Source organism: Oncorhynchus nerka, linkage group LG28, assembly GCF_034236695.1.
Source record: "Oncorhynchus nerka isolate Pitt River linkage group LG28, Oner_Uvic_2.0, whole genome shotgun sequence".
Lineage (NCBI taxonomy): Eukaryota > Metazoa > Chordata > Actinopteri > Salmoniformes > Salmonidae > Oncorhynchus > Oncorhynchus nerka.
Window position 1 is genome coordinate 49,827,012 of NC_088423.1, and position 15,977 is coordinate 49,842,988.

Here is a 15,977-nt window from a genome sequence, read left to right on the forward strand (position 1 = left end):
CGAAACCCTTAAGTGACCTTGTAATGAATGCTCAGGGAGAAAATAGGGTAGATTCATGCGCAGAGAGCGACAGATGTTTATTAAGTTTATTAAGCCTTCGCAGAAGGCAGGAATTGTGGTCACAGGCAGGCAATGGTCAAACAGAGGTAGGCGGTCAAAAACAAACAATATCTCACAACCCTACAAAAAGAAAGAAATGAACTAAGTAGGGAGCTGATGAGACCAGGTGAGAAACGAACACAGGTGAAATCAATGAACAAAAATGAAAGACAGGGCTACGTTCCAGAACACAAAGAAACTGGGCTACGTCCAAGAACACAAAGAAAAAGAACACAAGGTTGACTAAGAAAAGAAAAGCAGAACCTTACAGACCTACTGGGAATGTCGCTGAATGTCCTCAGGACGTCCCCAGCTTTCTGGGTAATAAACACGTCTTGTAGCTGCAAATCAATCAAATAAATCAGCTACAGTTCCTCCTCTCAACTCCAATCATGTTAACTACCCATGATGCTTTAATCACTTTTTAATCTCCCCCTCTTCCCCCCCAGTGAAGACGATATTTACATAATCAATTATCATTCCAGCTGTCATCCCTCCATAGGGTGCAAGAGTCATGGGACATTTACAGCTGTTTCCAGAAGATCAACCACACTTGAGCGGAGAGGTTATTGGTACACAGGCCTATGTGGGACGAAAATGCTAATCGATTCAGTATGCTAGTGTGGCTGCCCAGAGCGTTACAAAGAACTATACTTCCACCATTTATTATTGAGGGAAGTATCCACAGTAAGGTGACTGGAATCTTTATAGAAATAGCCTGGGGGGGTGGGGAGTGGGACATCCTAAAAAGTAGAAAAATAAAGAAAAATAAACTAAATTTGAAGAAAAAGAAATCAGTGTGTTTCTCTTTCCACCAATTTTACCTACTGTGTATAAAGGATTATACTGTATTATCAAGGATTATACTGTATTGTCAGAGAGAGAGAGAAAGAACGAGAGAGAGAGAAAGGGAAAGAGAGAGGGATATAGAGAAAGAAAGAGAGAGATGGTTGGGGGATGACAACAGAGAACAAGGAGATTAGTCATTAAAGTCATTAAAACTTGTTTTTCAACCACTCCACATATTCCTTGTTAACAAACTATATATTTGGCAAGTCGGTTAGGACATCTACTTTGTGCATGACACAAGTAATTATTCCAACAATTGTTTACAGACAGATATTTCACTTATAATTCACTGTATCACAATACCAATGGGTCAGAAGTTTACATACACTAAGTTGACTGTGCCTCTAAACAGCTTGGAAAATTCCAGAAAATGATGTATTGGCTTTAGAAGCTTCTGATAGGCTAATTGACATAATTTGAGTCAATTGGAGGTGTACCTGTGGATGTATTTCAAAGCTTACTTCAAACTCAGTGTCTCTTTGCTTGACATCATGGGAAAATAAAAAAATATCAACCGAAACCTCAGAAAAACAACTGTAGACCTCCACAAGTCTGGTTCATCTTTGGGAGCAATTTCCAAACGCCTGAAGGTACCACGTTCATCTGTACAAACAAAAGTACGCAAGTATAAACACCATGTGACCACGCAGACATCATACCAATCAGCAAGGAGATGCGTTCTGTCACCTAGAGATGAATATACTTTGGTGTGAAAAGTGCAAATCAATCCCAGAACAACAGCAAAGGACATTGTGAAGATGCTGGAGGAAACAGGTACAAAAGAATCTATAGCCACAGTCAAACAAGTCCTATATCGACATAACCTGAAAGGCCGCTCAGCAAGGAAGAAGCAAACTGCTCCAAAACTGCCATAAAAAAAGCTGGTGACAAAGATCGTACTTTTTGGAGAAATGTCAACTGGTCTGATGAAACAGAAATAGAACTGTTTGGCCATAATGATCATCGTTATGTTTGGAGGAAAAAGAGGGATGCTTGCAAGCTGAAGAACACCATCCCAACCGTGAAGCACGGGGGTGGCAGCATCATGTTGTGGGGGTGCTTTGCTGCAGGAGGGACTGGTGCACTTCACAAAATAGATGGCATCATGAGGTAGGAAAATTATCTGGATACATCGAAGCAACATCTCAAGACATCAGTCAGGAAGTTAAAGCTTGGTCGCAAATGGGTCTTCCATATGGACAATGACCCCAAGCATACTTCCAAAGTTGTGGCAAAATGGCTTAAGGACAACAAAGTCAAGGTATTGGAGTGGCCATCACAAAGCCCTGACCTCAATCCTATAGAAAATATGTGGGCAGAACTGAAAAAGAGTATGCGAGCAAGGAGGTCTACAAACCTGATTCAGTTACACCAGCTCTGTCAGGAGGAATGGGCCAAAATTCACCCAACTTATTGTGGGAAGCTTGTGGAAGGCTACCTGAAACATTTTAACCAAGTTAAACTATTTAAAGGCAATGCGATATTTGGCTTAGGTGTATGTAAACTTGGGACTTCAACTGTAAGTGTTACAGACTGTTGGCTAACCAGCAGCAGGTCTGTCATTCCCGTAGAGAAGAGAAGCGCATGTCCTTATGGCAGACTGCTCTTGCATTATTTAACACCACACCACCACATTTTTACACCACCATAGAGCCCAGAGCTCCGAACTCACTGAAGCACACTGTGTCACACATAAATAGAGCACAAAGGAAATTGGCATAAAGAGCCTCCCTTTGTAGCCGCCTAGCCAGCAATTTATGTGAATGTAGCTACTGTAGTAATTACTGTAGGGTACCATATATGCTTGATGCTTCTATGCACACTCTTCTCTCTTCTCTCTTGGCAGGAACTAACGAACCATGTATGTCATAAAGTATGTAGAATGAACTCCTTGTGCATAACAGATATTGGAGTAAGTCAAGGCAGATTGAACTGTCCAATTTATTTCTCTATCACTTTTTCACAAGCACATGCACACACATGCAAGTGCACGCACAAATATGCACACACACACACACAAATTACAGAGGGGATTTCCTAGACTCTAGGGAATCCCCACTCTGTAATGTGTGTGTGTGTGTGTGTGTGTGTGTGTGCGTGCGTGCGTGCGTGCGTGCGTGTGTATGTGCTTGTGAAAAAGTCAGAGAGAATAAATTGGACAGCTAGAGGGTCATGGACCCGCTCATGGTTTGTATCATTCTTAAAAAAACAGTGGGGTTGTATTCATCAGACAACAACAAGGAACTAAGACTATTGCATACTGTACAGACAGTGTTGTATTTGGCCTACTATTTCAAACTCTACAAACACTCAAATACATGTACACTAGCAAGCTGAGACAAGAGTTGTACTGTACCTGCGAAAGCCACCTGTCAGAGCCAGTATAGCATCGGGTGCGATCCAGTGGACAGTCTCTTCGATGATGCATCCAAGAGCTTTGGCCTCGGCTTTACTGACAGCCTTGGAGATGTCACTGTAATACAGGAAACCTGAAGGGAAAATGTCCAAATCGGTCTGTCTGAAGTGGGCAATAGCTGCAGTAGAATTGTGGAGGATGTACAGTATAGTAATTTACCTGTAACTTTGGAAGTATTCAAGAATTTTGTGGATTTTCATAACATGTCAAATATATAATGAAATAACAATAAATATGAACTAGAATCACAAAGCTGTTAAATAGTCTCCTGAGTATAACCTATCAACTTAGTGAATACTTTTGCTGTTTAATATGAAGATTTCAACATGGAATATATTTGATGTTTTAAACGTGCTGATGTAAAGCTAGATGAAACGTATCATGCTGCATGACATACTCATGTGCAAATGAAATGTCTCATACATGGGGAATGCATTTAACACTGCACACCTAAGTGCTAAAGCTCTCTAAGCCACAAAAAATACAATTAAGAGTGAGAATATAACCTAATTGATGTTCAAGGACAACAGGTATTACTCTAAATTCATGTGACAATAAGAAATATGCTATTTTCTCTCTCCAGACTTACCCTCCACTTCTGTACTCGCCTCGCCTTTCCTCTCTACCTTTCTCCTCCACTCTTCCGAGTTGACAATCATGGATGTTTCAAAATATATACTACATATACAGTATATATATATATATATATATATATAAAACATATTTAAATATAACATATAGTGTAACAATATAAGAACGTCATACTCTTGCTAAGACAAAAAAGGTTCACGATCTGGGTTGCTCTTTCACAAAAAACTGCTCAAGAGCGACAGAGAATGCTGAAACTCTCTAACTTCAGCTTAGTTTACTGGAAATTTCACCTGCTTCCAAAAAAACGTATCTGAGTAGAAATTGAATTGAATAAAACATTATTATCCATTATAGAACAGATAATAAAAGAGTGGTTTAGGAAGACTTCGCCAAGCCAATGATAAAATAACAAGGGTACCTTAACACTTCAATTAATAGCCTGGGTGTTAATTTGCTTAAATCACTGAACACTATTAGAGACAGGTTCTATTTCAGCCAGGGATCTATTTCCATAATACACACAGCTTTTGCTCATTTGCATAGTTAATTGTTTGATTCTATCATTCACTTCCAGCATTTTAATCCATTTCTTAATTTCCTGTGCTAATGTGTTATTATTTACACACTGTGCCACGTTTCTTTTGTGCTAGTACCAATGTTCCCTAAAAAAAATTGCCACCAAGCACATTCCCAAGTCTACTGAGCGCAAACTTGAATGTTGTGAAAATTCTGTGCGTTTACTGTGAACACAACCCTCTTTAAATTGTAGTTTCAGACAGTGGTCAAGTACGCTCCTGTGGCTATTTGATCAGAGTGGTCTACCATCAAAAACAATGGAGAAAATGCATCCCATAACATTTGAACATTCTATCATTCAGCCTACAGTAGCAGCCAACGTGTGGTGTTCAATGTAGGCCTACATTCCATGACACTTTTGAAAAGAACATGCAGGGCTTGACATTATCCTGTTTATTCACTAGTTCCTCAGACAAGGAGGTGACTGAACATGTTGTTGTGTTTGTTTGATGCACGAAAGCACTTTACAAAATAAAATGCATTATTATTCCCATACCATTATTACAGAGAATCAGACAATGTATGCTACAGTACCATCTGCCTACTGGCTACCTAGTTTCCCCTGAGGTCTCAGCTTCTCTCCGTGAAGTGCTAATTGTCTGGGGGTCTACTGCTGTGGTAAATAACCTACTCTAGGACATTACTTTAACATAATTAGGGACTGTTTTCAAAAAGAGTATCAGATTAGTGCAGTAGTACTGATCTAGGATCCTCTCTCTTCACATAATCGTATTCATCATGACCTAAAAGGCTAAACTGATCCTAGATCAATATTTATGTTGTGATATCAAAAGAAAGAGAAGAGGTTGTGTGCCACTCCTGTTCATACCAGCTCTCTGCATCCTGTTCAACTGGATGTTGGGCTCGGTCAAAATCTCCTGGAGTGAGCGCAGCCCTCTGCGGTACCACTTCTCAGCTGTTTTGGGTCCAACCCCGAACACACTGGTGAACAGCTGGCAGGGGAGGACAGATGTACTCAAGAGAACATATTGTCAGATTGGACCTCTTTGGGAGGCGGAATTACTTGTACTTGTACTATATAAATACTTAATGGCAGCATTTGTAAGGTGTATACAATGATCATTTGGTGGAAATGTACAGGAAATAAAAGCCATGGTATGTCTATGACTTCAAAAGAATTTCAAAATAAGTTCCTTTTGAGCTACTTACCTTAAGTGCCTGATATCGTTCATCACACCGTATCTCTTCAACTTTAAAAGAGCGGCCAAATGTAAGGATCTCCTGTGGAAAATCAAGTAGACTACATTAATATATTGATTTTACCTGCCAAACTGCTGGTAAGTTCTAAGTAATTTCTCTAAAAACAGTTATAAAGCTTGAGTAATTGCTTTTCATTTAAGAACAGATTATACTTAAATCAAGTACCCCTTTGATGCTCATTTCCATTCCTATTCTATAAATTTTATATTTGGTATGGTTAAGCATCGGATTAATTCCATAATAGCTGTAATGAAAGGCTCAGGATGTTATATTCCACAGCTCCAAATGTTTGTTTTGAACAGGCTTTGTTCCCGAGCCTAATAGTGTTCTCCTCTCTGGGGAGCAGAACTAATTTGCTGGTCACATTGTAAGTGTCTCCACATCACATTTATCAAAGGGTGTAATAAAGGGATCATCAACTAGATTCATCCGATTCGGGATGATTCTTTCTCGAGCGCATGTTCAGGGGGCCAGAACATAATTACAAATGATTAGAGAAAAGCAAAATTACCGCAATAAGATAGAAAACAGATATTTGAATATTTGACTATATATATATATATATATCACAATTATTTTAAACCCTGCTTACATTTAGCAAATGATCACATACTGTATATCTCTCTATTATGCGTGGGAATACTTTGGAACAGATTTCCAAAATTAAAATCACTTTATGTCCAACATTAAAAAAATAATGATTAAAAAAAAAGTATCATTATTGTTTTCTCAGAAAATGTGGGGGGGCCAAAACAAAATCGTCCTGCAGTCCACCTGCTGGGGGACCCTGGTGTAGGATTAACACTCCAAACAACATCACAATTATCTAATAGAACCATAATTGGTCATCTCAGAGGACACAACTCGTGGAGAAGCGTTTACAAATTTGAGGTTAATATTGTAACGATGAACAAGCAGCTACACTACTGACGATGCGCTCCCCAAATTTCACCAGGCTCACTGTTCATGAACTCTTGGAAGTGCTTGCACAAAGGATAGTAACATCTCATCCTGTGTTCTTGGAATCTGAAAGTAGAATATACTTTTCGGCCTAGAGTTCACTGCTCAATGCTGGTAATCAACCTCGGTGCTCACTACTAGCTACTACTAAGTTGTTTTTTAGCTTTTTCCTCTCTGATGTTCACTCAACAATACTCGACTCAGTGGTTGCTTACTGGGTGTCACTCCGATGTCCACGGACATGTGAGACGTTTGGGCTTCACTCTTTTTAGTTTGACTTTGTTTTGTATCATGCCACTGGTTTAGTTTTTTTGATTGTGTTCTGTAAGGAGCCACTCTGAGAAGTAGGTTAGGTAATGACGGACTCTCAGCGAACACCTATATCAGGCAAAATGACAGTATGAGTGGGAATCTCAAGACAGTTTCCTTCTTTACTTAACATAAAGAATTGTCATCCTTTTGGATAAAGACTGTGTCTGAGCTTTGAGAGGTTAGCTGTCAGTCCTCTCTCTCTTCTTTCTCACCATGCATTTCGTATTGAGACGTTGCCTGAATTTCAGACCTGCATGGATTTGCCCATAGATCTCACCCAGCTGTGGCTTTAGCATTCAATTCAAATAGGCATTCTCTGACACTCTACAGCCTGCAACGATTTCTGCCCTGAAGATGTTTGTGAACTTGTGTTCAGGGAGGGTGGGGTGGATTGACCTGATGTGACAGGACAGTCTTCTCAAAAGTGTGTGTGTGTGTGTGTGTGTGTGTGTGTGTGTGTGTGTGTGTGTGTGTGTGTGTGTGTGTGTGTGTGTGTGTGTGTGTGTGTGTGTGTGTGTGTGCGTGTGTGTGACTGCGTGTGTGACTGCACATATGTTACATGGACTGCGGCTGAAGTCTGAAATGTGTATGTATGTGCATGCACAAGTGTATATGGGTGATTCTACAGAAGTGGTGCAAATTGCAGCGCCACCATTAAAAAAAATACATTCATTTACATCATGATACTGTATATTCTAATTCAATTCAAGGCAATAACAAACATACTATATATGAATATAGTCATTGTTTATACACCTATTTCTATTTTACCTTTATTTAACTAGGCAAGTCAGTTAAGAACAAATTCTTATTTTCAATGATGTCCTAGGAACAGTGGGTTAACTGCCTTGTTCAGGGGCAGAAGATTTTTACCTTGTCGTCTCAGGGATTCAATCTTGCAACCTTTTGGTTACTAGTCCAAAGCACTAACCACTGTCGCCCATCTTCCCCACTTACACTCTGGGTATTTATACCTGTGTTTTCTGCGTGTCTGTGCCAGTTTGTCTTGTTTGTTCAAGTCAAACAGTGTGTTATCTCAGCTCCTGTTTTTCTCCAGTGTCGCTTTTGTTTTTTTGTTTTTTTGACCCTTGCCCCTTGCCTGTCCTGACCCTGTACCCGCCCACTCTGCTTGTCCCTGAGCCTGCCTGCCATCCTGTACCTTTGCTCCATATTTGGATTATTGACCCCTGCCTGCCTTGACCTGCCGTTTGCCTGCCCCTGTTGTCACAATAAACATTGTTACTTCACACAGTCTGCACTTGGGTCTTACCTTGATTCCTGATACCTCAACCAAGTGCACAGAGCTCCACCCCCAAAACCAACCCAATGGAGCGGCCTAGGGGATCATTGCTTGCCTTTATCCCTACTAAGACAAGGAATGTGCCATGCGCTGGGCGAGAGAGCATCAACAAAAATTCAGTGGGCAAGATATACATTTCTACCCGGACAGGAGTGCCAAACTCGTGAAGAAGGTCATCAAAGCCTGTCTCTACAAAAAGGGGATCAAGTTTCAGCTCCATCTTCAGGTCTTTAATGAGGGAGAGACCCTTACATTTGACAGACTGGACGAAGCTAAAGCAATCTATGCCCGGCGCTTGGAGTGAAGTTGATCGAGGAATGCTAACAGCCTGGCTGGCCAACCATGACAGACGGATTAGCTAACGTTACTTTAATAGCATTTACTGCCTGGCTAGCCACTCACTGACTGTCTCCTAGCTGACATTTGCATTGAAGCAATGTTATTATTTAATTCCAGGAGCACCCAAAGACATGTTCTTTTCTTTAGCTTTATGTAACTGGCTAGATGAGATTTCAGACATCAACAGTAACTGATACGTCACATTCTCACTTGATAGCTAACTGGCTAACAACCGAGATGTGGCTAGCTAGCTGGTTTTGGACATTGGAAATTTGACTGGCTTGCTAGCATGGCTAGATGGATGGCTACCTGCACACAATAACCAGAATATTTAATCATTAAAATGACTATTTGAATAAGGCTGGGGACTTAAACCACTTCATTTCAAGCTGCTAGCTGGCTTCATTGTTGTTGGATATTTGGTTAACTAACTAGTTAGCTACACCTAGAATCAAATGACTGATTTCCATTGTCCATGCAAGTAACTTAGCTGGCGTTAGCAACAATGTTTTCTGCATGAGCTTGAGCTCTCTAAAGACGACTTAATCCTATAATCTCTTGGTAGACTTTGGGGTGATTTCATAAACTTTCATGCTTTTGAATGTTTAATTCAGTGGGTGTTTAGATACAGTATGTATTGTAGCTAAAATGTATCCAAATGTTATTTGTCACATGCTTTGTAAACTAACAATGAAAAGCATACGTATGGGTCCTTCCCAACAACAACTTGGCTATATGTAGCCTTTATTTAACTAGATAAGTCAGTTAAGAACAAATTCTTATTTACAATGACTGCTTACCCCTGCCAAACCCGGACGACACTGGACCAATTGTGCGCCGCCCTATGGGACTCAAATCAAATCAAATTGTATTTGTCACGTGCGCTGAATACAACAACCTTACAGTGAAATGCTTACTTACATTCTCTAATCATGGCCAGTTGTGATACAGCCTGGACTCAAACCAGGATGTCTGTAGTGACACCTCTAGCATTGAGATGCAGTGCCTTAGCCCACTGTGCCACTCAGGAGCAGTGGGATAAGAGTACCGAGTCGATGTGTAGGGGTATGAGGTAATTGACGTAGATATGTACATATAGGTGTACATATAGATAAAGTGACTAAAACAACAGGATAATAAATAGTATCAGCATTTATGATGAGTCAAAAGAGTTACAAAAAAAAGGATCAATGCAGATAGTCCGGGTAGCTATTTGGCTTGGGGGTAGAAGCTGTTCAGAGTCCTGTTGGTTCCAGACAAGGTGCATTGGTACCGCTTACCAACAGTCTATGACTTGGGTGGCTGGAGTCTTTGACCATTTTTAGCGCCTCCATCTGACAATGCCTCGTATAGAGGTCCTGGATGGCAGGGAGCTTGGCAGGGAGCTTGGCCCAAGTGATGTACTGGGCCATACGTAGCGCCTTGTGGTCAGATGCCAAGTATTTGCCATACCAAGCGGTGATGCAGCCACCGGGTGTAAGGGAGGAGTTTTTAATGTGCCTCGAGCACGTTCACGAGGTGCTGAAACCCCCTATTCTTCTCAAACACTGATAACGGGCGCATATCCACAGCTATAAACAAACCTATTGCTCTTGTCATTTATTTGGCTGTGTTGTGTTGTTGTTTTTTTGCGTTTCTGTCTTGCTCCGGTAGTAGGAATACTGGGGTGATGTCTGAGTAAATGTGTCAACATGTTTGAGGTTGAGCTGTAGTAATATGCTCTCTCTGTCCATCACGGTTGTAATCTACTGGGAAACCAAAATGTTCCCAAACTGGAGATTTAACGATGATGGAGAATCCTCCTGGTTTATCGACCCCGTCACTTGAAACAACTCGTTTCCGGCTGCGCCTCACAAAAGGACAGTTTGAAATGCAGCAAATAATATGCCATTTTTGATTACAACGTGCAGATAGGCTCTAGTGGTTTTCAGTGGTGCAAAGTACTTAAGTAAAAAATTATTTAAAATACTACTTAAGTCATTTTTGGGTATCTGTACTTTACAATTTATATTTTTGGCAACTTTTACTTTTACTTCACAACATTCCTAAAGAAAATAATGTACTTTCTACTCCATACATTTTCCCTGACACCCAAAAGTACTCGTTACATTTTGACAGGAAAATGGCCCAATTCACACACATCCCTGGTAATCACTACTGCTTCTGATCTGGCAGATTCACTATACACAAATGCTTCATTTGCAAATTATGTCTGAGTGTTGGAATGTACCCCTGGCTATCAGTCAATAAAAATAAAATAAAAATAGTTCCTTCTGGTTTGCTTTATACTTTTACTTTTGATACTTAAGGACATTTGAGCAATTCCATTTACTTTTGATACTACCATGCTGTGTTGTCATGTGTTGCAGCCTTGCTATGTTGTTGTCTTAGGTCTCTCATTATGTAATGTTTTGTTGTCTCTCTTGTCGTGATGTGTGTTTTGTCCTATATTTATATTTTTTTAATATATATTTTTTTATTCCCAGCCCCCGTACCCGCAGGAGTCCTCTTGGTCGGCATTCATTGTAAGTAAGAATTGGTTCTTAAAACTTGCCTAGTTAAGTAAAGGTTAAATAAATAAAAAGTACATTTAAAACCAAATACTTTTAGAGTTTTACTCAAGTAGTATTTTACTGGGTGACTTTCACTTTAACTTGAGTCATTTTCTATTAAGGTACCTTTGCTTTGAGCACTTTTTCCACCACTGGTTATTTTAATGGAAAAGCCTGACATTTTTTTCCAGCTCAGATTTACTCAAAAAGCATACAACAATAGGCATACAATAGGCATACTACAATAGGCATAGTCTATAGTGTGATTATTTTTTATATATATTTTTGATGTATTCATTCGAGTTAACAGTGCGGATGTGTAGTGCAATAGTGATTGTGTCATCTGTGGATCTGTTGGGGTGGTATGTGAAATGGAGTGAGTCCAGGGTGTCTGGGATAATGGTATTGATGTGAACCATGACTTTCAAAGCATTTCATGGCTACAGATGTGAATGCTACTGGGCGATAGTCATTTAGACAGGTTACATAGGCGTTCTTGGGCACAGGGACTATGGCGGTCTGCTTGAAACATGTAGGTATTACAGACTGGGTCAGGGAGAGGTTGGAAATGTCAGTGAAGACACTTGTCAGCTGGTAAGCGCATTCTCTGAGTGCACGTCCTGGTAATCCGTCTGAATGTTAACCTGTTTAAAGTTCTTACTCACATCGGCTACGGAGAGGGAGCCGGCATAGGAGGATTCGATCTTAGTCCTGTATTGACACTGCCGTGGATCGTAGGGGTTCATAGAGGGATTTCTTATAAGCATCTGAATTTGTGTCCCGCTCCTTGAAAGTGGCAGCTCTAGCCTTTAGCTCAGTGCATATGTTTCCTGTAATCCATGGCTTCTGGTTGGGATATGTACGCACGGTCACTGTGGGAACGACTTATTAATGAAGCCGGTGACAGACGTGGTAAACTACTACTTATCGGATGAATCCCAGAACATATTCCAGTCTGTGCTAGCGAAACAGTCCTGTAGCTTCGCATTAAGGCTGGGACAAAACATACCAGTATCGCGATCCTCATTAGTATCCTGTCAAGGAAACAAAACACGAGGCGGATTTAACTTCTTTAGGAAAACAGCCCTAATGTTGGAAACAGTCCTAATGTCGTTTGTTTTCCCTTAACAGTGACTACGTTTCCATCCACAGTTTCTATGTGAGTAAAATTGTACCGTAGAAGAAGAAAAAATCACGACAGCTGTGATGGAAACAGGACGTCTCCGTACAATTTTATAAATGTCGACAGTTCGTTCGACACGACGGGATCTTTTTGTGTCGGTAAAAATAGTGAGAAATGGCGGTGGAAGCGTCTTCATGTGCAAATAATAATATAATAACCATCACATCGAAGTAACGCGTTGACATAGTGTGTTACTACGACTCAGGAAACCATGTAGTTATATTAGACTAAAGATTAAATAAGTTACGATGAACTTCACAGTGTGGTGAAAGTGCACAATGATCATGATGCTCCTTTCCAATAAATATTGAGGGTCTTATTCTGGTGACATGATGATCGATGCTTGACTGCCTTTTGACAACAACAGAAATATTCTCGCTCTTATCCATAATAATGCCATCATGTAGACTAGCCTACCCACACAGCCTATATGCACTGTATCTGCGAGCTGTTGGCTAGAGAGAACGTGCCAAGACCAGAGTAGACACATTTGCTATTTAACACAACAGTTTTTGTGACAAAATCAGTAGAGTTGAAAATGCAACGGAAACACATTGAAATACATCGATTTTTAGTACATGAAAACTTGTATCTGTGCCATCATGGCATCTGTGACAGCATGTGCAACACCGTTGAAGCTATCATCCATTTTAAAGTGGCATGCGCCATGCTCTACCAACTGAGCTACAGAGGACCAACATGTGGGTAGTGGACAAGTGCACACTTCAGGAAAACGTTAAAGTATTGAGATGCATAGCCAGACTCCAATCTTCCAAGAGCCCAAACATTGACATCTATTTGGCCAAAACACAATGTGCTATACTGTACTGTACTGTACTTGAGTTTCTTACAAATGAAGAAAGGGCCCATGGACTATTGATCTAGTGGTCTTGATCTTGAGACCACTTGAGACAACATAAATTTGGTCTTGAACTTATTGCGGTCTCAACTCACTGAGTCTGGATCTTGGGACCAATGACCTGGTATAAATCTTTGTCTTGGCTCCTTTATATTACCTTAGTCTTTGGTTTACAAAACATAGGCAACTCAATTTGAAAAAGACAATACTCGCTGATCACTAAATGGTGGAAGCCCTCAATGGCAATGTCTATACTAAAACAAGTTAGATCCATCCAGAGTCCTCCATTTATCTCTATGATTATTACTTGACACTGAAACGCCAGTTATTTTTACAAAATGAATATAGGATCATTTAAACATTTAACATAATTAATTAGATGCCTAAGTAATTCAATCAATCAGAAAGGTTCATTTTCATACAATCAAGACTGAACACTTCACAGAGAACAATATAGATTATATTTCTCTAGATTAAATGTTAAAGTTTAGAAAATCCATTTAAACAATAATGTTACTCTTTAGTTAATGTGGTATGCAGTGGAGATGATATTACCTCCATGACAGCCTTGGTGTGTTCCCCCAGGCAGGGGAGGCCCTGGATGGCCTCCAGACAGTGCACTGCTGACGGCAGACTCTTCAGGACTGAGGCTGCTTGACGGAATGCCAGGCATGGACCTTTACTTTGATTGAACTCGGAACTTTCAGCCAGCTCCTCCATCACATCCTACAGAGAAGAGGGGTGGATGGGAGAGAGAGAGAGAGAGCGCGAGAGAGAGAGAGAGAAGGAGAGAGAGAGAGAGAGAGAGAAGGAGAGAGAGAAAGAGAGAGAGAGAGAGAGAGAGGCACAATGAGAGGAGAGGGATGTGAGAAATATGAAGATGAGAAACAAAGATGAAAAGGGAAACCCAAAGGAATTGTGATATGAGGTCAGAGAAATAGAGGGATGGGAGAGAACAGAGAGAAAAACAAAGGGGGCGATAGTGTGGGGAAAGAGAGAGAGATATGTCAGGTGTGCACTCAAACATCAGATGCACTGACCCGTGGTGACAGCCAGACAGGGATCGGAGTACACAGTCCCCTCTCTCCTTTCCCTCTCCTTCTTTACCCCCATCCATCTGTCTTCCCGTCGTGGTAGGCCCAGGCGCACAGGACTTCTACTGGATGACCGCACAGCGACATTTTGGTCGGTGTGCGGCCAGAGAGGAACCTGTCATTTTCCACTTGTTGACAAAAGGCTCCTCAGGGGCCTGCAGTGCTCTTTCCTTTCTGACACAACATGGTGGTTCAAACGAAAGTAAAGAACAACTGTCAGGAGTTTTCCCTTTTGTTATTTTCAGAAGAAGGATTTGGCCGGGGGGGAGGGGCGGGTTTATGCATGAGCTGTCCCAGAGGACACCATGTTCCAGGGAAGAGAAGCTTCCTTACTCGATACCTATTGCTCTGCATTGATATACAGAACAGACTCGTGGTAAATGTAGGTATGTACAGTCAGGTCCATAATTAATGGCACCCTTGATAAAGATTGCATGCTAAAAAATGGGAAATTATATTATTTTATACTAATCAAATTGCGAAGGAGATTTGAGAAGGAGATAGGGATCAACATTTTGGGCTCCCTACCCTTGTGAGGATAAAAACACTGACTTTTTCGAAAATGTTTTATGAGATTGGAGAACACACTGAAGGGAATTTTAAAACATTCCTCCATACATAATCTTTCCAGCTCCTGGATATCCTTTGTCTGCGCTTATGGACTGCCCTCTTGAAATCAGACCACCGATTTTCAATGGGGTTCAAGTCTGACTGTGGCAGAGGCAGCCAGGTTTTTGGACACAAGTGGATCTTCCATCAAGACAATAACCCCAAGCACATATCCAAATCTACAAATAAATGGTTAATTGACCACAAAATCAATATACATGACCATCTCCCAATGTCTGTTGGAAAGCACTGTGAAGTCTAGATTTTTGCCTGTGCTGTAACGACGTTCGTTTGTTGAAGGAAGAGAGTCGGACCGAAATGCAGAGTGTAGGTTACTCATGTTACTTTAATGAAGAAAAACGTGATACATGAAATAACTATACAATACAAAACAACAAACGGAACGTGACACTATTACAGCCTATCTGGTGAATACACAAAGACAGGGACAATCACCCACGAAATACAAAGCGAAACTAAGGCTGCCTAAATACGGTTCCCAATCCAAGACAACAAGAATCACCTGACTGATTAGGAATCGCCTCAGGCAGCCAATCCTATACCACACCCCTAATCAGCCGCGATCCCAAATAATACAAACCCCAATACGACAACAACATATAAACCCATGTCACACCCTGGCCTACCCAAACAATTAACAAAAAACACAAAATACAATGACCAAGGCGTGACAGAACCCCCCTAAGGTGCGGACTCCGGGACGCACCTCAAAACCATAGGGAGGGTCCGGGTGGGCGTCTGTCCATGGTGGCGGCTCCGGCTCGGGACGTGGACCCCACTCCATTAATGTCCTTGTTCCTCCCCTTCGTGTCCTAGGATAATCCACCCTCTCCGCCGACCATGGCCTAATAGTCCTCACCCAGATCCCCACATAACTGAGGAGCAGCTTGTGACTGAGGGGCATCTCGGGACAGAGGGGCATCTCGGGACAGAGGAGGGGCATCTCGGGACAGAGGGGCATCTCGGGACAGAGGGGCAGCTCGGGACAGAGGGGCA

General features: G+C 41.2%; 1 protein-coding gene across 4 annotated transcripts in view; it reads right to left on the reverse strand.

Annotated features, from left to right (window-relative positions):
- LOC115113350 (DNA nucleotidylexotransferase) overlaps window positions 1-15,977 on the reverse strand; it is a 143,542-nt gene that overhangs the window by 91,553 nt on the left and 36,012 nt on the right. For all 4 annotated transcript variants that reach the window (XM_065012862.1, XM_029640891.2, XM_029640890.2 and 1 more), the window contains 4 exons: window positions 13,813-13,983; window positions 5,702-5,773; window positions 5,361-5,484; window positions 3,305-3,437 (listed from right to left, as the gene is read on the reverse strand). In XM_065012862.1, coding sequence (XP_064868934.1) covers window positions 3,305-3,437; window positions 5,361-5,484; window positions 5,702-5,773; window positions 13,813-13,983 — 500 coding nt within the window. The remainder of the gene's footprint in view (window positions 1-3,304; window positions 3,438-5,360; window positions 5,485-5,701; window positions 5,774-13,812; window positions 13,984-15,977) is intronic.